This window comes from Macrotis lagotis, chromosome 7, assembly GCF_037893015.1.
Source record: "Macrotis lagotis isolate mMagLag1 chromosome 7, bilby.v1.9.chrom.fasta, whole genome shotgun sequence".
NCBI lineage: Eukaryota > Metazoa > Chordata > Mammalia > Peramelemorphia > Peramelidae > Macrotis > Macrotis lagotis.
Window position 1 is genome coordinate 128,534,755 of NC_133664.1, and position 23,510 is coordinate 128,558,264.

Below are 23,510 nucleotides of genomic sequence, written 5' to 3' on the forward strand. Positions count from 1 at the left end.
CCAGCGCCGGTGCTCTATCCTCTGCACCACCTAGCCTCCCCCCACACACCACCTTTTTTGTAAGTTTAAGAAAGGTGGTGCATGAATTGATTTGGACTATTGTATAATGCCATAACATGTCATATGGGCTATTCTTCAGGCATTTACATGCTAAGGACTAGGAACTTAGTATCTCTGAATATTAAGTGAAAAAAAATATGCTTCAATCTACACTGGTTGTTAATCCGCTCTCTAGAGGGGATATAGCATTTTTCCTTACGGGTCCTTTGGCAATGTCTTGACTCCTTGGCTTGAACAGTGAAAGCTCAGACAATAGAGCTGTTTCTGTGCACAACTTTGCACCCAGCTTTTTCACTCCTTGAAAGGCATTCTGCGGGACGGTGAGCATTGAAAAAAAGGGAACATTCCCTTGAGGTTAACGCTTTTTTTTTTTTTTTTGACTCTTCTGCTATTTGGCAATTGCACGAAGGCCCAGAAGCCGATTTATTCCCCTCCTGTCCTTAAGGCATGGATTTGTCCTCTTGGGATGTTTCTCTAGATTCCTCTCTCCTGTCAATTTCAACTTTGCTCCAAGCCTGACACCACCCACTTTTCTTTCAGTTCCTCCCCGATTGGCTATCCTCGTTCTCGCGAGAGCTGGTCAACCTGTCGGGGCTGTGACTGGTTGCTAGGACACCCGAAACAGTAGTAGGCGGCTTAGACGCTTCAGACGATTCGCGAAGAAAAAAACGTAGGCGAGGAATATCTCTATTTTCTAAGCCAGGTAAGAGAGCTGCGCCTATGCTTGCTCTTCATTAAGGAAGCCATTCCCACTCCATCCAAAGAATGGAGCGAGAACCGGAGCGCGTACTTCAGTTCACGCTGGACATCCTTTGGTGAACCGGAATTGTTTGTTTGCACTGCCTCATGGGAATTGCAGTCTCTCGGGTTAGATTCTCTTCAAGATCCCGTCATTCCTTGCAATCCTCTGTACGCCGCAATGCTCGCTGGGAGTTGTAGTTAACTCTCTGTTTATATTGCTACCCTCGGGTAGTTTAAGTGGAGCTGCTCGGATCTCTCTGCTTCACCTAGGAAGCGTTACGACCGACTCTGAGAGCAAACTTTTTTTTTTGTTTTTGTTGTTTGTTTCTTTTGTTAGGACAGGACCTGTGATTTCATTGATCTCGCGTACTCCCTAATGCAGATGGGCATCAGTCGAACCTAAAAGCACCCAGGAATCTGTTTTCTCCCAAGTGCTTATTCATCTGGCAAATCCATCCTTGCTTTTTTTCCCCAAACAGGGCAGAATCACATTAATTTAGATCTTAAGTTGCCCAGTCCGCATGAATTTGAGTTTGAGTTGTCTTTCTGGAGTATTAAGAAAGTCATCAAAAAATAAAACATGAGCCTTTAACCCAGAATTAAGATGTAAAGTAATTATTGCTAGTTGAATGACTGCAAGGAGTGGAGAGTTATTCATGATTAAACATAATGATGATAATGGATAGCATTTATATAGGGCTTTGAGATTTGCAAAGCTTTTTATTTTTTTAAATTATTTATTTATTTTGAATTTTACAATCTTTCCCCTAATCTTTCTTCCCTCCCCCCACCCCCACAGAAGGCAGTTTGATAGTCTTTACATCATTCCCATAGTATGCATTGATCTAAGTTGAATGTGATGAGAGAGAAATCATGTCCTTGAGGAAGAAACATAAAGTATAAGAGATAAAAAAATACATAATAAGATAATGGTTTTTTAAAAATTAAAGGTAATAGTCTGGTCTTTGTTCAAACTCCACAATTCTTTCTCCTTCTCCATCCCAGACAGCCCTCTGGTTGTTGCACTGATGGAATGAGCAAGTCCATTAAGGTTGACCATCACCCCTATGTTGCTGTTAGGGTGTACAATGTTTGCTGGTTCTGCTCGTCTGGCTCAGCATCAGTTCATGCAAATCCTTCCATGCTCCTGGTTTCTAATGGAACAATAGTGTTCCATGACATACATATACCACAGTTTATTAAGCCATTCCCCAATTGATGGCCATTCACTCAATTTCCAATTCTTGCAAAGCTTATTATTAATAATAATTTTTATTACCAGTAACTCACAACAACCAAGGAGAAGGAAGCACTTTTTTTACTCCCATTTTACAGATGGAGAAATTGAGGCAGACAGCTTTAAGTGATTTCTTTCAACTGTACTATGATCTGCAATAAGGAATTTTTATGATTTCAGGTTTTATTTGTATCTACAAATTTGTACTGAGTGAGATGTCCAATTAGGAATCCCAGCTCTGAATTTTCCTAGTTGTATTAACTGTGGGCATGTCCTTTAACCTGAGTCTCAACCTCTACCTTTTCATAAATGAGCATGATACATGTACCACCTACGTCACAGGGCTCTCGTGAAGAAAATGTTTTGTAAATTTTTTAAAAAAGGAAGTAATTGTAAGTTATTGCTATTAATATCTTATTCTTAACTTGTTGGACAGAGTTCAGATAAAAACTGCCCTGGGACAAGTAGCTATCCTACTATTATTTTCTATGTTTAATATTCTGTGTACATTGTACAGATGGGTAAGATAATATAATGATACAATGATAACAATAGAAAAAATTTACATAGTGCTTACTATGTGTCAGGCAATTTGATAAAAGCTTGTTTTTGAGGGGGTGAATGGCTCATAAGTTTACTTTCTGCAAGTTTACTTAAAGATTTTTAAGACTATCTCTAATAGAAAGATGGAATTAAAGCTGATCTATAGCTTGTTCCCACCTAGTTTTGATTTCCTCTGTAAGATTTTTATACCTTGAAAGCTTTTTTCTTTTTTTTTAAGGTTTTTGCAAGGCAATGGGGTTAAGTGGCTTGCCCAAGGCCACACAGCTAGGTAATTATTAAGTGTCTGAGACCAGATTTGAACCCAGGTACTCCTGACTCCAAGGCCGGTGCTTTATCCCTTGAAAGCATTTAATTCTTATTCTGATTGGAGATAATTAATTTTTTTGACATTGAAAGCATTTTCTTGAATTTTTATAGATTAATGTTATGCTTGGGTGATTGTAAGGGATCAGACCATCCTGTTCTAATTATGCTAATTGGAGGATGGCATACTCTCTGAGAGAATACTGAGATACCTAAGAAAGAGGGCTCATACTAGCTTGTTTATTAGTTAGTTTTATTAGGGTTAATTGTATTGAAACAGAACAAAAAAGGCACAATAGCCCAGGGTTAATGTGCAAGTTTTCCCATGGAATAGTTGGAGCTTCTTTTTGCTGTTTATATTTACTCAAAATATTTTTTTCCCCAATCTGGCCTACACCCTTTAAAGTGATTATGGCCCATGGTTTTATCAGGGATAGCACTTTGTTTCCAAGAGTGGATTTACTGATTTCTCAAAAATAGCCTGGGGTGTATTTGTAGTACCTGGACTTGTATGGTAGTTGGTGAAGAATAGTAAATTTCTGGGGAATTATTCTGACCACTTGATCCTGTATTTGTATATGTTCTACATTGTTGCCGTGATAGAATGAACAGTTTCTACAACTTCAGCACATTCATCTATTGATCAGTGTCTTAAGAATAACCTTTCTGTATTTTCTAGTGATAGTGATGATTATCATTAACCATTCTGTTTCTCAGCAAATCTGCATGTCTCAGTCATTGGATTAATGTGTCTTTAATGACATATTATGTGATTAGGTTCATATGGATGCTGCTCAACTTTGAAAGACTTTTCATTCTACTCCTAGAACTTAACTATTTCTTAAGTTATTTGGACAGCACTCCTTTGCAAGACTGTTTTGAGGATCAAATAATATAATGTTTGTAAAAGTGCTTAGCAAATGTTTCTACATTGAAAATTGTTAATAAATGCTTATTCCCTTCCCTGTTCCTGTGCTAAGTGCTAGTGATCCAGATTGAAACAAAACAGCTCTTGACCTTAAAGAGCTTACATTCTAATAGAGAAAGACAACATATAAAAGGGGTATTAGGAAAGAAGAGGAATATTAAGGGGTTAACTGAGAACTGCCATGGAAGTCTGACCCTGGCAAGATGAGGCATTCACTCACCTATTAGAATAGGGAAGAACCCAAATATGAAGTCCAAATTTCCAAAAGGCATAGAGATGGTTTGAAATAAGGTGAGGAGATGGGTGGGAAGTGGTGAAGTGACATCTTTGTGCTCCAAAAATATTTCTTTAAGCTTTAGCCTGTTTATTATGGGCTCTGAGAACATCCAATTTAATATGGAAAAATGTTATTGATCAGATTTCAAAATCCTTGTAGTTGGACACACAGTAGAGCTTGTTCAGCAGTTTGTATAACTGAGACAGGCAGTGCAAATGAATAGTGACCTAGGCAAGAGTTGAAAAGGAGGCAAATGGATTCCACTGATCTTTTGAAAATTACGGAACATTTTTACTAACTCCAAGAGTCTCAGAAAAGCAGTCTCATCTTTTTAATATTAATATTTTACTGCTATTGTTGCATGACAATGAGCCATGAAATACTCCTTTCTTGAAGAACTGTACACGTGTATCAAACAGGGCAGTGGAGAGATACACGGTAGATGTGAGCAAGCTGTGATTTATCGAAGAATTGTATATGTGCTGGTCTTGTGGCAAGAGTGAGGGATAATGAGGACAACCAAAGTGTTCTACTGGTTCCTTTATAGTTTTGAGAGAAGGGGAAGAAAGCCTTCTAGCATGCTAGATGACCAGCTCATGGCAAACTTTTGGGGAAAACATGGATGAGGGTGCATATGAGTATAGATAAGTTGTGATCTCATTGCAAATATAGATAGTTGTGATCTTTTTACCAGAGGGAGCTCCTCTATTATGGAACCACAAATTCATATGAGTGCACAGAAATGTTGGTGACTTTTATGAATTTAATTTGTATACTATTAATTTGTTGAAATTCTAAATTGTCTAAACTAGTTTCTCTTCTGACTGTCTAGATAACACATCATGTTATTTTCATCGTTCAGCTGTTTAGTCCTATCTGATTCTTTCTGACTTCATGGACCATTCTGTCTATGAGATTTTCTTCCCAAAGATATTTTAGTAGTTTGCCATTTTCCTATCCATTAGATTAAGACAAAGAGAGGTTAAATGACATGCTAATCACATAGCAGTCATATAACTAGTAAGTCTGAGGCCATAATTGTACTTAAAAAATAATAACTCATTCACTCTCTCTCTTAAGTGTTTATAGCCTTTTTTCTTATCTTATTCCTAGAACTAGCATTTCTAGAATTATGTCAAAGGCAGTGGGAAGAAGAAGCAATCTTATTTTACTTCTGTACTTATTGGGAAAAGTTCTGGCACTTGCTCATTGTATGGTATTCTAGCCTTTGGTTTTAGATAGATTTTTATGTTATAATATATGATCTGTAAGTTTTTTTTCCTAAAGCTTAAATCAGTGTTATGCTTTATCAAAGTTGTTTTTGCATCTGTGGAAGTAATAATCACATGGTTTGGGTGACTAAAAATAATTTATTTTAATTGATTTTTCTTTTATTGAATCACACTTGCATTCCTGGTCTAAATTCAGCTTTGTGATAATGAATAATTGATTAGATTTGTTGCTATAGGCTTTTTGCTAATATTTTATTTTAATTTTTATACCAGTGTTGATGAACAATATTATTCTTACTGTTTTATTTCTTTGCTTTATCTATCACTGGTTTGCCTATTTAGACTATATTTTGTCTCATCAAAACAATTTGATTGTGTAGTTTAGAAATTGACATAATATTATATAGTATAAAAAGAAATTAATTTTTATTTAAATGTTTAGTAGAATTCTTTTTGAATCTACCTGGACTAATATTTTTCTCCCTTCGGTAGCATTTTTATTTCTAGTTCTTTTATTTTCTGAGCTTGGATGGTATGACATTTATATTTTATATCCTGTTACCTTAAGTGTTTATTATTTTTGTATTTTTAAATTTACTTTAATTTCAGAAATAATGTTTTTCTTCTGAGGATCACTTTAACTGGTTTTTAGACATTTTGGTATATTGTGTTTTCGTTATTATTGTCTTTTATATAAACATACATTGTTTCTGTGGTTTATTATTTGACTTATTATTAAGTCTCTGGGTCTTTATCTTTTGTTTTTATTTTCTGATTATGCTATTTTTATTCCATTATAGTCTGTAAAATGTTCGTTTAATATTTCTACTTTAAAAAATTATATGTAATTTTTTTTTGTCTTGACAGAGTTCCCTTTTTGTAAAGATATCATTTGATGCTGAGAAATTAGATAAACATTAAGAAACTGTCACAAAATTTTCAGCTCTAACATCTTCATTTAGTTTTATATTTTCCTTTTTATTTATTTTTCTTTTAGATTTGTCTTGTTCCAAGTAACATTAAATGGTCCTACAATTGTGGCACTACATATACACATACACATGCACATACACATACCCATACCCATACATATACATATACATATACATATACATATACATATACATATACATATACATATACATATACATATACATACATATACATATACGTATACGCATACACATACATATACACATGCACATATGCATACATATACATATATACATATTTTGTAAGTGAGTTTATTATTTCTATTTTCCTTTTTGAATTTAGTTTCAATACCATTTGATGAATATATGTTAATATTGATGTTAGTTCTTTGCCTTTGTTTCTTTAAGCATTATTAGTTTCCCTTTTTATCTCTCTTGGTACTTTTAATTTTCCTTTTGTTAATACCATGATTAAAACTTCTTTTTAAAAAAAAATCACCAGGTGTAATCATCAAAACTATTTTAACCAATTATTTTTTAATTAGTTAAAAAAAGAAAAGAAAGAGACAACTGGATGGTGCAGTGGATAGAGCACCAGCTCTGGAATCAGGAGGATTTGAATTCAAATCTGGCCTCACACACTTAATAATTACTTAGCTGTGTGACCTTGGGTAAGTCACTAAACACTATTGCCTTGTAAAAATAAAAAATAAAAATAGATCATGGAACTTATTAGATAGAAATTTAACTAAGTAATATATTGTGTTCTAGAAAACAAAGAACATAAATGATCTATTTGATCAGAATTGCTAGGGAAACTAGAAAGTAATTTGGCAGTAATAAATGTTCAACCAGTGTTTTACACCATTTGCCATAATAAATTTTGAATATACAATATTAACTATTAAAGGCAACAATATGAAAATATTAAAGGAGAATTAGATCAATTATCTTTTACAGTTATGGGTAGGTGGAAATAGAAGGAAGGATTCTTAATCAAGAGAGAGGTGAAAACAAAAAAAATTAGATAATTATCATTTAAATTGAATTGAAAGATTTTTGCTTGAACAAAAGGAATGTAAGTATAATATTAAAGAAAATGATCAAGTGCAAAAAAACCCCATTGTTTAAAATATCTCTGATAAGGGTTTATAATCTAAGTTGTTAAAGCTTTAAACTTCACTAAGACTTTTGGAACTCCATATAAATGCATATTCATATATATATATATATACATATATATATACATATATATATATATATTTCTGTATCTGTGTATCTATTTATTTATCTCTGAATCATTCTAAAGTAGATAGTGAATGAAAATGACCAAGCAATTCTTTAAAGATTTATCAGGGATCATAACTAAATGAAATATTAGTTCTAATCACTAATAATTAGAGAAATGTAAAATCAAACTGATTTTAAGACTTTGCTTCTCACCCAGAAAAGTGGCAAAGCTGGCAGTAGATAGAATTAGTGTTGGAAGAGCTGCATAAAGACAAAGATACTTGTGCATTGTTAGTAGAACTTTGAATTGGTCCTGTTGTTCTAAAAGCAGTTTAGAAATATGCTAAGAAAGTGACTCAAGTATCTATAACCTCAGTCCCAGGAATCCTACTGCTAGGCATGTGCTGAAAGGAAATCAACAATTAAAAGAAAGCCCCCGCCCCACAAGAAGATATGAGTATGGAATGATGACCATTGAAATCAAGAGTTTGGTTGTCTCATTTGGAGAGCAGAAAAGGTTTTTTATTTCTTCTCATGAGAAGGGGACACAGCCCCCATTACTCAAGCAGCATCAGCTAGGGAGTGTCCAAAAATAGAAGTTCACAGGCTTCTTTTATTCCAAAACTAATCCTACTTTTAAATTCTGTCTGTTCAAATTGACTGGTAAGACAAGCACACAATCTTTTTTTTTTTTTTTTTTTTTTTTTTTTTACTAATACTGCCCAACTGGTACAAAGCAAATTCAATCTTCATTATCCTAATTATTTATAACTAATTTCTATCCTATTAGAAAGTTTTAGTTTTCAACTCCCTATTACCATAATTATTCATAGCTAATCTATCTCTATTAAAAATGATGTCTTACAAAAACCTCATTATGTATTTCCTCTGACCAATTTTGGAGACATCCAATAAGAAAGAAAGCTAGGACAATTCTTGAAATTACCTCATTTCTGAGCATCATAGATAACTGGTGAAACGAGATGGGCCCTACAGAGTAAAAAGAAAAATAAAGATAATGGTATATTTATGAGGCATGAGAAAGCTTCATTGAAGGTCATCTCTCACAATCGTGCATAGGAGCCTATTCTTGAGGAAACTTCACTGAAGGTCATCTCTCACAACCCCCCCATTCTTTCATCCTCTTTGAAGTTTTCCTCACAACATTTTTTTTTTTAGGTTTTTGCAAGGCAAATGGGGTTAAGTGGCTTGCCCAAGGCCACACAGCTAAGTAATTATTAAGTGTCTGAGACCGGATTTGAACCCAGGTACGCCTGACTCTGGGGCCAGTGCTTTATCCACTGTGCCACCTAGCCACCCTCACACCATTCTTGATATATCCTTCTTTAATATATTCCTTTCTCTTCTTCATGCATTCCATCTTATGTAAAGGAAGAGGTGTGCAAAGTAATATGTATAAGCATTATTAAGCAGGCACAGTTCTGTCTTAAGTCATTGTTAAGTTAGGAACAGTTCGCCCTTTATCCCCATCCCCTTCTTGCTCTCTCTGTTCATTTTTCTAATATGCAAACTTCTTTATTTGACCTTGTCTGGTCCTAATTAAATGTTTCTCCAAGTAGTTATGAAAAGTTAACTCTTACATCATCCTTACTTTGTCTGTCTCATGATTAGATGTACAGGTGTGGAAACTTAACTTTTTATTGCTTATAATTTCTCTAGTCTTTTATTTTCAATAGAAATTGAGTTTCCACCCTTATTAGTGATTTCTTCCTTACATCACAATCCTCATCACTTCCTTTCAAAACCTTCATCTCCTGTTTGGTGATGATCTCTATCACTGTCCGTGGGAATAGAAATGGAGTTTGACAGTCACACCTCTCCTTCTTCTACTTCTCAGCAATGGGCAGGCAACAAGCATAGGATTTATCTGCAAGGAGGGGGCACACTTATAGAGTCATGGGGAAAGTTACAGATATCAAAGGGGCAGATCCCCCTGACCAAACAACTTGAATACACAGTTGAAAGGTATAGAAGATGGACTGGCCTAGGCTTTCTCCTTTCCCCTGAAGACATCCAATATATTTAGAGTCTGTTTCAGAAAAGTCCTCTTCAGTTCATGTGACTTGTTGAGATAATTTCTTCTGGTAAAGGAACTTCTTAACACAGCATTTTATCAGACAAAAACTCATTTTCATCATTAGACAATAAAATTCTAGAAGTAATACAATTTACATTTTGACTTACTCACTGTCATGTTTATATATATTGTATATATATATATATAATATATATATATATATAATATATATATACTCCACTCTAAGAAAATAAATTTCCATAATTTACACAAGTGTATTTGCTGAAAATGCCAGATTAATTTGAGCTTGTCACATATACATTAGATGATCATCTTAGTACAAAGGATTTCCAGAAAGTGACCTAAAAACAGTCTTAACCTTTTGCTCCTATTAAAATAATAATTCAGTCATCCCTAACTAAAATGAATTTTTCTTTGCAAAATGTTTCTAAATATACTATAGGTTATTCTTCTCCTGATATACTCAACTTATTTGCATTCCTTTCCTTAAAGTAGAATTCGAAACTGCTAATGCATAGAATTATATCTTGAGAGTACAAAAACTTATATTCTTCTTACCTAAATATCCCCTTCAACATAAAAATTAAGGGATCTTAATTCTTCTCAGAACATATAGCTAACAACAGATATGAAAACCACACACTATCCTACCTGGCTATTAAACTCCAATTGACCTAAATTTCTATATCAGATTTCCTTATAGCAGTTTACTATAAAGATCCAAGGCTTAAAAGGAAGATTTCTTTATAGATATAATTTTGAATGTCAGTTTCTAGGCAGAAGTCATGTGGGAAGTCAAATGCCTTAAGCCAAATTTTAAATCTACCTGGTGAGACATTATTCGAATGTCTCATTTGGGAAACCAAGTCAGAAAGGGTCCAACCTCAGACTGCACTAAAAAGCCTCTCTTTCAACTTTTAATCCCAGTGTACCTGTCACCTGCAGTCTTCAAACTTCCACTAGGCTTCTTGACTTCAAAAGAGCATTGACCCAACAGCACGTCCTTTGCTGATCATACTGGTATCAGGCACACAGAACAGAAACTAATTTAACTGTCTCATACATAACTCCATCTAATTAGACCTCCAAGTGAATCCAGTTCACAAGAGCTGAATACCAATTATAATCTGGATGGAGGGTCCCAGTCAATGAGCCCCCTCCCCGACACTCGGATCTACTCTGAGCATCCCTCCTGGGTCACTCTTATACATAATTGATAAAGACTTTTAAACATCTTACTCATCAGTAAGTTACCTAAGGGTTACATAATTTTTAATTTCCCAACCATTCTTCAGAACTCCTTATACTTATACAATACTAGAATATTCTAAATAGGATTATCTTCCAAACCCATGTGAAAAGTAGTCAAGTCCCCCCAGCATGTGGAGTATTTCCTAACATACAAAACCCCCTTCACAAGTATGTTCCATAGCTCAACTAGAAGGTCTGCCCCTCTGGTGGCACTAACTTCTGATCTCCAGGCCCACATCCCTTTGTCTGAAATCATATCTGCTCTATTCCTGCATAAAGATGGTATGACAGATGCCTCTTGACTAGAGACTCCTCCTTCTAGGTTGCCCTATTATACAATAAATAAACACTTCCTTTGGCTAGGTGATTTCTCATCATCTTCAGAATTCTTACATAACAAATAGCTAGAGATTGTCACAGAAAAATCTCAAATTATTATCATTATTTCTATCATTCTCATATAACTCAGGTGCTTTTATTTCAAAGCAAACAACCACAACTAAGGGTTATATAATTTTTAATTTCTCAACCATTCTTCAGAGCTCCTCATACTTATTAAATATTATTAGAAGGGTATCTTGCAGTCAGGATTTGCTTTCCAATTTCCTATCCACTATCCTTCTGAGTTTGTAATTAACATAGGGGAAGAAATCCACAGTCTTGACTTCTTTAGAAATTGTACATTTAATTATTAACCTACATAAAATATAATATTTATGTGTTGACATCTTATTCTTTTAAAACAGAAACAAAACAACATGTTATCTTGATTAAGGTTAACCTTATAACATGATATCTTTTATATTTTTGTTGTATATGCTTATTTACCTCTTATCCCAGATACACTCCTGTTTTTAAAAAGAAAATGAGATTCTCCAAGAATTTAATCTTACACACATGATCATTTCAAAACCCTAATGTAAACTTTTACCTATGCCAATCAGTGTTACATTTCCATAGGATCTCAACTATATATTTTCATTTTTCAAATAACAGATATTAAATAAGCTACTTTGTACATTTTTACAGACCCCTTAATTCAGTTGCATTCTTATTACTTTATATAGAAGAACATCAGTCCATTAGAGTTATATAATTGAAGAAGCAATAATAAATAATAATAATAATAAATTAACATTTATATATCAATTACCTTCATGTCAAACATTTCATATTAAGGGGTTCATCACTTTGCAGTCAATTCACAGCCAGAAATTGCCAATGTGGCAGTCTATTGCCATTTTCAAATTATGCCAATCTCATTGAAGAACATATCTCAATTTATTACAAGCTGGATTATGTAAAACCAGAAGATTTATAGCTCTCAGTACTCTTTCTCTTCTTACATTGATTTTTTTTAAAAGAAAGATTTTATTTATTTTGAGTTTTACATTTTTTCCCCTAATCTTGCTTCCCCCCGCCCCAGAAGGCATTCTGTTAGCCTTTACATTGTTTCTATGGTATACATTGATCTCAGTTGAATGTGATGAGAAATCATATCCTTAAGGAAGAAAAATAAAGTATAAGAGATAACAATATTGCATAATAAGATAATGTTTTTTTTTTTCCAAATTAAAGGTAATAAATAGTCTTTGGTCTTTGTTCAAACTCCACAATTCTTTCTCTGGATACAGATGGTATTCTCCATTGCAGATAACCCAAAATTGTCCCTGATTGTTGCACTGATGGAATGAGCAAGTCCATTAAGGTTGATCATCTCCTCCATGTTGCTGTTAAGGTATATAATGTTTTTCTGGTACTACTCATCTTGCTCAGCATCAGTTCATGCAAATCCTTCCAGGCTTCCTTGAATTCCCATCCCTCCTGGTTTCTAATAGAACAATAGTGTTCCATGACATAAATATACCACAGTTTGTTAAGCCATTCCTCAATTGAAGGACATTCACTTAATTTCCAATTCTTTGCCACCATGAAAAGGGCAGCTACAAATATTTTTGTACAAGTGACTTATATTGATTTTTAAATCAATTTTCAAAGATTCTAAAATCAGTCTTTTTACTTATACAAAGTTAAACCCACTTATACATACTTTAACTTCCATAAATTTACCTTTTCATTTTTCCCTTGCAACCCCTTTTATTATTCTCTTCAAGGTTTTTCAAACTCATTACTCAGACTGCACAACTTGCATCTTTCCTTAATATGGCATTTAACCATATTTCAGACCATATTCACTATTTTTTCTTTTTTCTTTTTTGATTTAAGTATATACTGTTCTTAAACAGATCCAATGACTTATTTAAAACCTTACTTTTACAGCTATATAAACTATATTGCTTGTTTTTTTGTTTTTTGTTTTTTAGTTTTTGCAAGGCAAATGGGGTTAAGTGGCTTGCCCAAGGCCACACAGTTAGGTAACTATTAAGTGTCTGAGGCCAGATTTGAACTCGGGTACTCCTGACTCCAGGGCTGGTGCTCTATCCATTGCGCCATCTAGCCACCCCATCATTCTTTGATTTGAATTGGTATAACTTTTCAAGAAGTAAACAAACAATCAAAAATTCCAGCCTAATTGCAATACTCCCTGTCCCCCCCCTCAGATAGAGCATACCAAATAACTTCTCTTAGAAGGGGACAATCTTAAATCTTTTCTGGGGGCTCTCCGGTTCTTAGGTTCACAGTTATTCCAATATTTTCTGTAATACTTTGGAAATTAAATGACTAACATTATCAGAATCTATATTTTTCACAAACTCCTGAAGCTAGTGTTGCCATAAACTTCGACTTATCCTGTTAAATGGTCAATGATTACCAGCACATGCTTCAGTCTCCCTATTTTTGACATTTCTACATAATCAACATATGTACTTTGGAATGAACAAAGACCTGACTCTTGTCCTTGAATTTGCTTCCTCAAAGCTTTCTTCATGTAAAATAGCATTTCTCTCATGATTTGTTTATTTAACATATCTCTCCCATCCATAATACCCACCATCTCCTTTTCTGTTTCTATGGCTCCTATTGTTGTTAGATTCCTCTTTTCTTGTTTGGAGAATGTTGGCACAACTTCACTTTAAGGGACCTGAAGAATCCTGACATGCGTTTTGTAGCTTTATCTGTTTCCTTTAGCTTCAAAGAATTACCTTTTGTGTCCCTTTCCTTGCACTATTGATATTTCATTTGGTAACACTTGTTTCACCAAGTCTTCATGAAACAATTCCCTCTCTCTGCTATTAATGAGTCCTTTTTCTCAGTTCCTCTCTACTCTTCTTTCAGGGGATGAGATAGGAGCAGAGGCAAGCTGTGGAGGAAAGTAGGGGAAGGGGAGGGGAGTCTGGCAGCAGAGTCATAGGGATGAAGCGGGAAACAAAGCAAGCAAGGGATTCTATGTGTGACAGGGTATTTTTGAGTCTTGTTTATATAAGAGCTTAAAATTTAGCTCACCTGATTTTCATCTGTTCCCTAAGGGGTGATCAAAGGGATTTTTTGTGGAAAGGGGGTTTTTAATCACCTAACTTTGGGGCTTTCTCAGCCCCTATTTCCACTCAAAGGCAAAGAGCAAATTTATTTCCCTCTTTGTTTCTTGCTGGTAAAGCACAGATCACGGAACTGCCCCACCAGTCCGAATCCTTATGGGATCTGTGCCTCTACCAGCTCAACAAAGCATTAGCCAATTCCCTCCTGTTTCTTGCCCTGGATGTCTTGGTGCCAAGACCCTCATCAGGGACACTCTTGTAAGAGCTTTTCTCACCCCTTGTGCTAGGCCTCCCATTCTTCTCAACCCTCAAGGCTCAACCAGACCTGCCCGTTCTGTCACCTAGATACCCCACCTGACACACTCACTGGGACTGCAAATAGTCTTATCTTTTTTTTTTCTTTTTTCAAGGCAATGGGGTTAAGTGGCTTGCCCAAGGCCACACAGCTAGGTAATTATTAAGTGTCTGAGGCTGGATTTGAACTCAGGTACTCCTGACTCCAGGGCCGGTGCTCTATCCACTGAGCCACCTAGCTGCCCCAGAAATAGAATATATATATATTTTTTAAAAATCAAACACAATGCCCTTATCCATAGTAAATTTTGTTCTAATCTCTCATTTTCATTTTATAGTTCTGTTTTTGAGATGTGATTCTAGTATATAGCAGATTTTGGACTTACGTTATCCTGCTAATTCTTCATTTTATTAATTTGCATAATCTATTCACAGACTTGTGCCTTCATTTATTTCTTTTACATTGATTTTAATCTTCATCTTTCCCCTGTTATCAGTGCTTTTTCTCCTTTTCTCTTTACCTGTCTGCAGTAGTGAGCATAGGAGCACTGCCACATACAAAGGGCTTAGTAAATGTTGATTGACTTACTGGCTATCCTATCCCAAGTTTTTTGAGTTTATAAATTGTTAATTACTGTGTCTCCATATCTGGTTTGAGATATCTTTTTCCTTGCCCAAATTGTTAAAACATATGGTTTAAAATCTTTCCTTTTCTTCCATCCTACCTCTCACTTTAAGTAGCTTCTATGTTTCCATCTAATCTATAAAACTATATCATCCATCACTATATATTTACATCATATATATTTTTCCTGTTCCCTTTTCCAAGGAATTTTCATTTGTTCCATTTTCTTCATTATATCTTCACTGAATTATATTTTTATTTTATTTTCTAATTGTTTCTTTTCTTTTGTATTTCTGTGTTATTATCTTTGTAGATCTTTTCCTATTTTTTCACTTTCTCTTAGAAATATTAATTAACAAAGGAATCATTGATGAATAAAGGCAGAATGGTATGAAGGGAGTCACTCTTTGTCTTAAGTTACATGCACAGTCCTACAGGCTTTATTCTTGGGGTCATTTTATCATATCTATGGTCCAGTTTCCCCCTACTTCTCTGGATCTGAACCACACTTGTGGACCCATATATGCTACCTGCTACAATATGATTCTTTGCAGGTGGGTGTAAATTTTCTTTGAGACAGTGATCTTAATTTCCCTCATATATCCCATTTCCTGGACTGAGATCCAACATTTTCTCTATGAAAGTGGATTCATAATGTTTGAATTTCCCCTAAACTCAACTTATAAGAATATTTTTTCTCTTATTGTAGACAATAATTCTCTCATGAAGAATGTTCTTTAGGTAGTATCTTATTCTTTCTCTATGGAATGGGTACTCATTTATTATAATTTTACTCTAATTTTTTTTCCCCTGCTTTCAATTATCTTTTTCCCTGAAATAGTTAGATTGAGTAAAGGGCCAAGGCCCTGGATGCAGTAACAAGACAGTGCTCAAGAGTTTAGTGGGCTTAGTTATAGAGTAGATAAAAAGACTCAGTAGACTTCTCTCCCAAATCATTCAAGCTTTGTAAACAGCAGTATTGCTTTTTCCTGCTTGGGTCAAGGGTAAAGAGAAGGAAAGTAGAAGGGTTCCCCTACTGGTGTTCTTCCCCTCTGGTAGACTCTGTTTTTGAATTCTCTTGAGGCATAGTAGATCCTGCTCAAAATATTGTTGGATTTGCTTTCCAATTCCTTCTGCTGTATTTTATATTTTTTTCAGTAAGTAAATCTCATCAATATTCATGGTTTTATATTACTAACATTTACCAAAGCATCATTTCCCTCTGCCCCCTAGGAAACAATTCTTACAACACAGAATTTTTAAAAAAAAAAGGGGGAAAATTCACTAAAATGAACTAATACATTGAAAGAATCTTTCATCTCTTATATTCTACATCTATAGTTCCCCACCTCTTCAGAGAAGGAAGTATCTTCCCAACACTCTTCTTTGAGACCTAGCTTAGTCATTATAATTTCATGACTTTCCCTCTCTCTCTCTCTTTTTTTTAAAGTATAAAATATATATTGACATCTCTTGTTTTTACATCACTGGAATTTTTCACATTATCCCTCTCAACTCTCAGAGAAACAAATCATTTAACAAATATTTTTATTGTTTTCAGTGAGATCTAACTTGTTTCTGCAAGTCAAGATTTAACATAATGCATTTAAAAAAGTTTCCCAATGATCATAAAGAATGTCATTATCAAAATAATAACATCCACAGGAACCCACCCAACAGTAGGTCAAGGAAGAACCTTCAAATAAGGGGTTAGATCATGCCTGTTTGTTTATATAAAGGGTAGTGTTTATAATGGCAATTCTGAATCATATTATGTTACCAAAATTAAAAAGTTATCCATAAAGAACCTGATCAATTATTGACCAGTGCAGACTATGTAAATATAACAAATATTTTTGAAGAAAAAGAAAGAAAAAATCAGCAAAACCAATCATTTCATGAAACAGGTCTGAGAGTATAATCAATGACCCATATCTTTAGATTTCCCATTGTTGCAAGAGTAGGGTTGGGGGTATCTTCTCATTTTTCTTCTTTAGGATTATGTTTATTCTTCATAACTTTAGATCTATGAATTGATTTTATTTTTCAGTTGTTCATTCCAATACCTTGGTTTCTTTGTTCTTATTTTATTCTCCATTAGATCTTTTATGTCTTTCTCTGTTTATGCTTTCTCTTTTATGCTTCTCTGTTATGTCCTAGTAGTTTCACAGTAATATTCCATTATATTCATGTACCACAAATTGTTTATCCATTCCCTAATCAATGAGCATCTTCTTTGTTCCAGTTCTTTGCTATTTCAAAAAATGGTACTAGAAAATATTTTGGTGGGTATGAGATTTTTCTTTTTGTCATACTACCTTGGAGTATAGATCTAGTGGTTGAATATCTAAGTTAAAAGTGTGGATATTTTAGAAACTTTCTTCGCAAGTTTCTTTCCAGATTGGCTGGGTTCTGTCACTTTAAGATCTGTTTTTTGAGTCTTCGTTTAAAGTTGTTTTGGCAAAAGCTCCAGGAGCAACCTAGCTTTGTCTTGGTGCTGCCTGAAGTTCTACTCTTTACTGGATAATTTTCCTCCTTCTCTGGAAAAATTGACTACTCTGTCATTTTCCTGGCAATATGACCCTCAACTCTCAATAAGCATTTACTATGTAATGTTATGATGTTAAGTAATGGGCATAATATATATATATATATATATATATATATATATATATATATATATATATATATATGTATGTATAGCTAAAATAGTCCTTGTTCTCAGGACATTTGAATGCTAGCAGATGATGCAACATGTTCAGATAGAAATACAAAAAGAATAGATGCAAAATTAATGACAGGTTTTGAGAAGCAGGACACTAGCAACTGAAATTGGGGGTGGGGAGCTAAGTAGCACCAGGAGATGACTATAAGTGATGTAAGGGACAAGGGCCCACAAAGACTGAAGAACTCTGCTGAATGCAGAGGAGGACAGAGATGGTGTTCAGATGTGCTTCATGTTTTATTTTGTTGGACTGTCTTTTCTTTCTTATTAGATAGGGTTTTGAGGAAGGAACATGGGAAGAAGGTGTCAGTAATACCTTTTTTGCTATTTTTTTGCAAGGCAATGGGTTAAGTGATTTGTCCAAGGTCACACAGCTAAGTAATTATTAAGTATCTGAGGTTGAATTTGAACTTGGGTCCTTCTAACTCCAAGATCAGTGCTCTATTGCTCCACCTAGCTGCCCCAGATGTCAGTAATGTTTAAAAAAGAAAGACTATTAGTAATACTTTTTTTGGTCTTTATTGGGGGGAGTGTTTGTTGTTGGTTTTTTTTTTTTTGCAAGGCCGTGGGGTCAAGTGAGTTACCCAAGTCACACAGCTAGGTTAATTATTAAGTATCTGAGGCTGGATTTGGACTCAGGTCCTCCTAACTCCAGGGCCAGTGCTCTATGCTAGCTGCCCCAGGTGTCAGTAGTAGTTAAAAAAGAAAGAATATTAGTAATACTTTTTTTGTCTTTATGGGGGGGTGTATTTGAGTTTTTTTTGCAAGGCTATGGGATTAAGTGACTTGCCCAAGGTCACACAACTAGATAATTATTAAGTGTCTAAGGCAGGATTTGAACTCAGGTACTCCTGACTCCAGGGCTGTCCCACCAGTGTTATTTTAAGAAAAAAATCAATTATTATAATGCTATTCCATTTAGAAACTCTTAAAATTGTGTAATAATTTAACCCTTTTTAAAAAAAAGATTTCCTTTATTTTGAGTTTTACAATTTCCCCCATTCTTGCTTCCCCCACCCCCACAGAAGGCAGTCTGTTAGTCTTTTGCATCGATCTAAGTTGAATGTGATGAGAGAGAAATCACATCCTAAAGGAGGAAACAGCAGGATCAGACAATAAGATAGCAGTCTTTGGTCTAATTTATTTCATCCTTTTAATTCAGGAAGATGACAGCTCAAGGAGAGGAGGTGACATATGGAAGCAGGGCAAGTTCCATGACGGCGGGGCAGAGGGACGAGGAGGGTGACGGAGAAGAGCCGGCGGGGGAGGCCCCGGGGCAGGGCCGGCCCGCGGCGCGGGAGCCCTCCAGCGGCTCCTCCGACTCCCCGGACTCTGCCGAGGGCACGCGGGGGAGGCCGGGCAGCTCGGAGGGCGAGGCCCCGAGTCCGGGCGGCGCGCGGGAGTCGGCCCCCAGCGCCGGCTCCTTTTCTGCGCTTGAATTCCCCCCGTCCTATTTGTCCAAAATAAAGGCCATAAAGGAGGCCCTGAAGACGCCCACGGCGGACATCATAGTCACAGGTAGGGCTCGCGCTGCCCGGCCCGGCTCGCCCTGGAGCCCACGCGCCGTTCTCTCCTCTACTTCCAGCGGCCTTCCCAGGCCTCAGCAATAGAGCAGGGACGGCGCCATGCCTGGGAGTCTTCTCGGCGCGCCCGGCCCCGGAGCCCGGCCCCGGAGCCCGGCCCCGGAGCCCGGTCCCGGAGCCCGGCCTGGACCACGTGGGCCGCCTCGCTGGCTCTCTTCTCCAGGAGCCCTTGGTAGCGGGAAGAGAGCTTAGACTCGAAGCAGCAAAACCATTTGGGTTTTGCCACACATTGGAAGCAAAGAAGCTTCGATTTTTACCCACTTCATAGTGTGTTGTAGAAAAAAAAAATTATTACTGTTGCACGGGTTTCATTAGCTGATAAATGATGATACTATTACTGGCCTCACAAGAATATCTGTCAAAAAAAATTAATTAGATAAAGCATGGAAAACTCTTTAAGCTCCCCAGAGAGAAGTTTTATAAAAGCATTATCCTAAATTAGCCTTCATTATGAAGACTTGGGGAGGAACTCACTAGTCATACCTAATGAAAAACCTTGTTTCCATTCCTGATCCTCCCACCAGAAAATCTCCAATTTTTTTTTAGCACCAAGATTTCTGAATTCATTTTTCTGATTTATTGCTTTCTGTTTAATTCACTTTCCCTTTCATTCTGGGGAACATGTCAGACTATTTTAAACTCATCTTTCTATATTCTCCCCTGGAGTTATCCTTATGATTGATTGGCTCTAGAAAATCATTGTTCTTTTTCAGATTTCAGAAGGGTTCAGAAAAAGGTTGCCTATGGAGAAAATATTTCTATATCCTTGGTTTCTAACCTGTAGGTTAGAAAATTGGGGTTGTTATTTAACAGGAATCTAAAAATAACAATGCAGCCAGTAGAATTCCATGACTAAATCCAGGGGGAAGAGTTGATAATTATAGTAGTATGCTGAAATGTAAAGAGTGGGGAGAGAAAAAATGAGTACCTAAGTGAATTTTGTAACTTTTACCATCATATGTCCTTTTTTTTTTTGCAAGGCAAATGGGGTTAAGTGGCTTGCCCAAGGCCACACAGCTATGTAATTATTAAGTGTCTGAGGTCGGATTTGAACTCAGGTCCTCCTGACTCCAGGGCCGGTGCTCCATCCACTGCACCACCTAGCTGCCCCCCCCATCTAACTTTTACAAAAATCAATATAGTCATCTTCCAGATTTTGTTCGTCTATTACTGTTTTCTTTCGCTCAGGGTATTTGACAGCTTTCTACTCAATATCATTCCTTTTTTCTTTAAAAATTAAAGGCTAGCAAGCAATATGATATCATTATGCACGTGAAAGCATATCTAAACATTAGCCATATCACAAAAATATAGAAAAATAGAGTGAGAAAACTATACTTCAATTTGCACTTAAAAATCAACAGTTCTTTCTCTAGACATAGTATTTTTTTTTTATCATGCATGAATCCTTTGGAATTGAGTAGAGACTACTTTTTTGTTTTTATTTGGATCTGTAGGGCTTTGTGCATTGTTTTGCAAATAGATGCTGAATAAATGCTATTTATGTGACTGACTTGAAAATATGTGTCTATTCCAGGAGACTTATTGTAAATTTTATTGTAAATTTGACTTGAATTTACAACTGTTTAATGAATGCAATGAGAATTACCAAGGTCAAAAGATGAAGCATATTGGGCTCAAGATGTGAGATGAGACATTTTTGGATATGGCCAGTGAGGGAGTTTGTTTTGCTTGATAATACATATTTTTTTCCGTGGATTTTCTTTTTCTTTTCATGAGAGGGTGGGAATTGGAGGGAGAGAAAATAAATTCTAAGGGGTGGCTAGGTGGTGCAGTGGATAGAGCACCGGCCCTGGAGTCAGGAGTACCTGGGTTCAAATCCAGTCTCAGAAACTTAATAATTATCTAGCTGTGTGGCCTTGGGCAAGCCACTTAACCCCATTTGCCTTGCAAAAACCTAAAAAAACAAAAATAAAAACAAAAAACCCCAAGAAAATAAATTCTTGTTAACTGAAAATAGATAAAATTTTTAAAAGGAAGTAATTGTATCTATAAAATAAAGGGGTCCTGCTAGACAACCTCTGGGGTTCCTTCCAGCTCTAAACCTTTTATGAATTTATAATCCTCTAAGGTTTTTTGCTTTCAATAATCTTTTAAAAATTTTATTATAAATATTTATTTAAAACATTCTTTTCTTTTTAAATTCTTTTGTTCTTAATTCTCTCCTTCTCTTCTGCTCTTCCCCAGTCCCTGAGATGGCAAGCAAATTATTTCAGTTGTACATGCAAAACATATTTCCATATTAGCCATATTTCAGGAAAAAGAAAAAAAATAAAATTTATTAGGTCAATTGTTTTCTTACTTTCTGATTTTATTAATTTCTCCTATAATTTTTGGAATTTCTAATTTGGCATTTAATTGGAGGTTTAAAAAATTTTTTTCTTTAGCTTTTTAAAATTTTTTTAAAAATTTATTTAAGACAATGGGGTTAAGTGACTTGTCCAAGGTCACACAGCTAGGCATTTATTTAGTGTCTGAGGCCAGATTTGAACTCAGGTCCTCCTGATTCCAGGGCCACTATGCCATCTAACTGCCTCTATTTCTCTAACATTTTTTAGTTACATGACCAATTCATTGATCTCCTTTTTCTCTATTTCATTCATGTAAATGTTTAGAAATATAAAATTTCCCCAAACTGCTTTGACTGTTTCCCAAAAGTTTTGGTATGCTGTCTTCTTAATGTCATTGTCTTGGATGAAATTATTAATTCTTTTTATATTTTGTTGTTTGACCAATTCATCTTTTAAAATTGGGTTATTTAGTTTCCAATTAATTTTAAGTCTATCTCTCCATGGATCTTTATTGTAGATGATTTTTATTGCATCATGATTTGAAAAGGATGTATTTAATATTTCTGTCTTTCTGCTTTTGTTTATGAGGTTTTGATCCTCCAATACATGATTGATTTTTGTGTGGGTGCCATGTATCCCAGAAAAAAAGATATATTCCTTTCTATACCCCATTCAGTTTTCTCCAGAGGTCTATCATGTCTAGGTCTTCTAACATTCTATTCACCTCCTTAACTTCCTTCTTGTTTATTTTATGGTTAGATTTATCTAATTCTGAGAGAGGAAGGTTGAGTTCTCCCACCAGTAGTTTTGCTCTCTGTGTCTTCCTGTAACTCATTCAGCTTCTCTAACAATTTGGAAGCTATACTGCTTGATGCACCCAAGTTTAGTGGTATTTTTGAGAGGATGTTTTCCTTTCTTATTCCTTTTAATGAGATCTATTTTTGCAATGATTTGTCTGAGATAATGATTGCTTTTTCTATTTCAGCTGAAGCATAACATTATGCCCTAGGCTTTTACTTTTACTCCTTGTGTATCTCTCTTTTTCAGGTGTTTCTTGTAAACAGTGTATTACAGGATTCTGTTTTTTAATCCACTCTGCTATCTGCTTATGTTTTATAAGAGAATTTATCCCATTCACATTTGCAGTTATAATTACCTAATCTTTATTACCCTCCATGCTATCTCTCTTCTGTTTCCCTTCCTTTCACCCTATCTCTCCTCACCTTGTTTTGCTTCTGAATATATCTTCCTCAATCTGTCTCCCCTTCTCAGCCACCCTCCCTTTTCTTTCCCCTTTTCTTTGTCCCCTTTCTTCCTTCCCTCCCTTCTATCATCCCCTCCTTCCATTATCTCCCTTGTCCCCTCCTAATACCTGAAGGGTAAGATAAATTTCTAAACCCAACTGAGTGTATGTGTTATTCCCTCTCCAATGAGAGTAAGATTAGAACAGTTCTCATCTGCCCCTTTCTTTCCCTCTACTATAATAAACCCTTTGCACCTTTTCATGTGAGTTAATTTACCCCATTCTGCCTCTAGGTGACTAGGTATCTACATACCCCTAGTGTCCCATCTTCCAGAAGGATAATTGAGTCAGATGGCAGAATGCCTCTGAGCTCTAGTCTTTGGGAAATCCTTTATTTTCTCCTTGTCTAACTTGGATTCTATAATTTGACTATTTCTGTTGTTCTTAAATTACTTATTGTGATATTTCTTCATGACA

The 23,510-nt window shown here is 35.4% G+C and overlaps 1 protein-coding gene across 1 annotated transcript in view; it reads left to right on the top strand.

The window, feature by feature from the left end:
• The first annotated feature begins 566 nt into the window (after positions 1–566).
• The window catches only part of IQUB (IQ motif and ubiquitin domain containing), a 109,420-nt gene continuing 86,476 nt past the window's right edge, over positions 567–23,510 (top strand). Inside the window, 2 exon segments of the mRNA XM_074193806.1 lie at positions 567–763; positions 19,058–19,413. Of these exon segments, the coding sequence (XP_074049907.1) occupies positions 19,062–19,413 (352 nt within the window). The 5' untranslated portion in view covers positions 567–763; positions 19,058–19,061.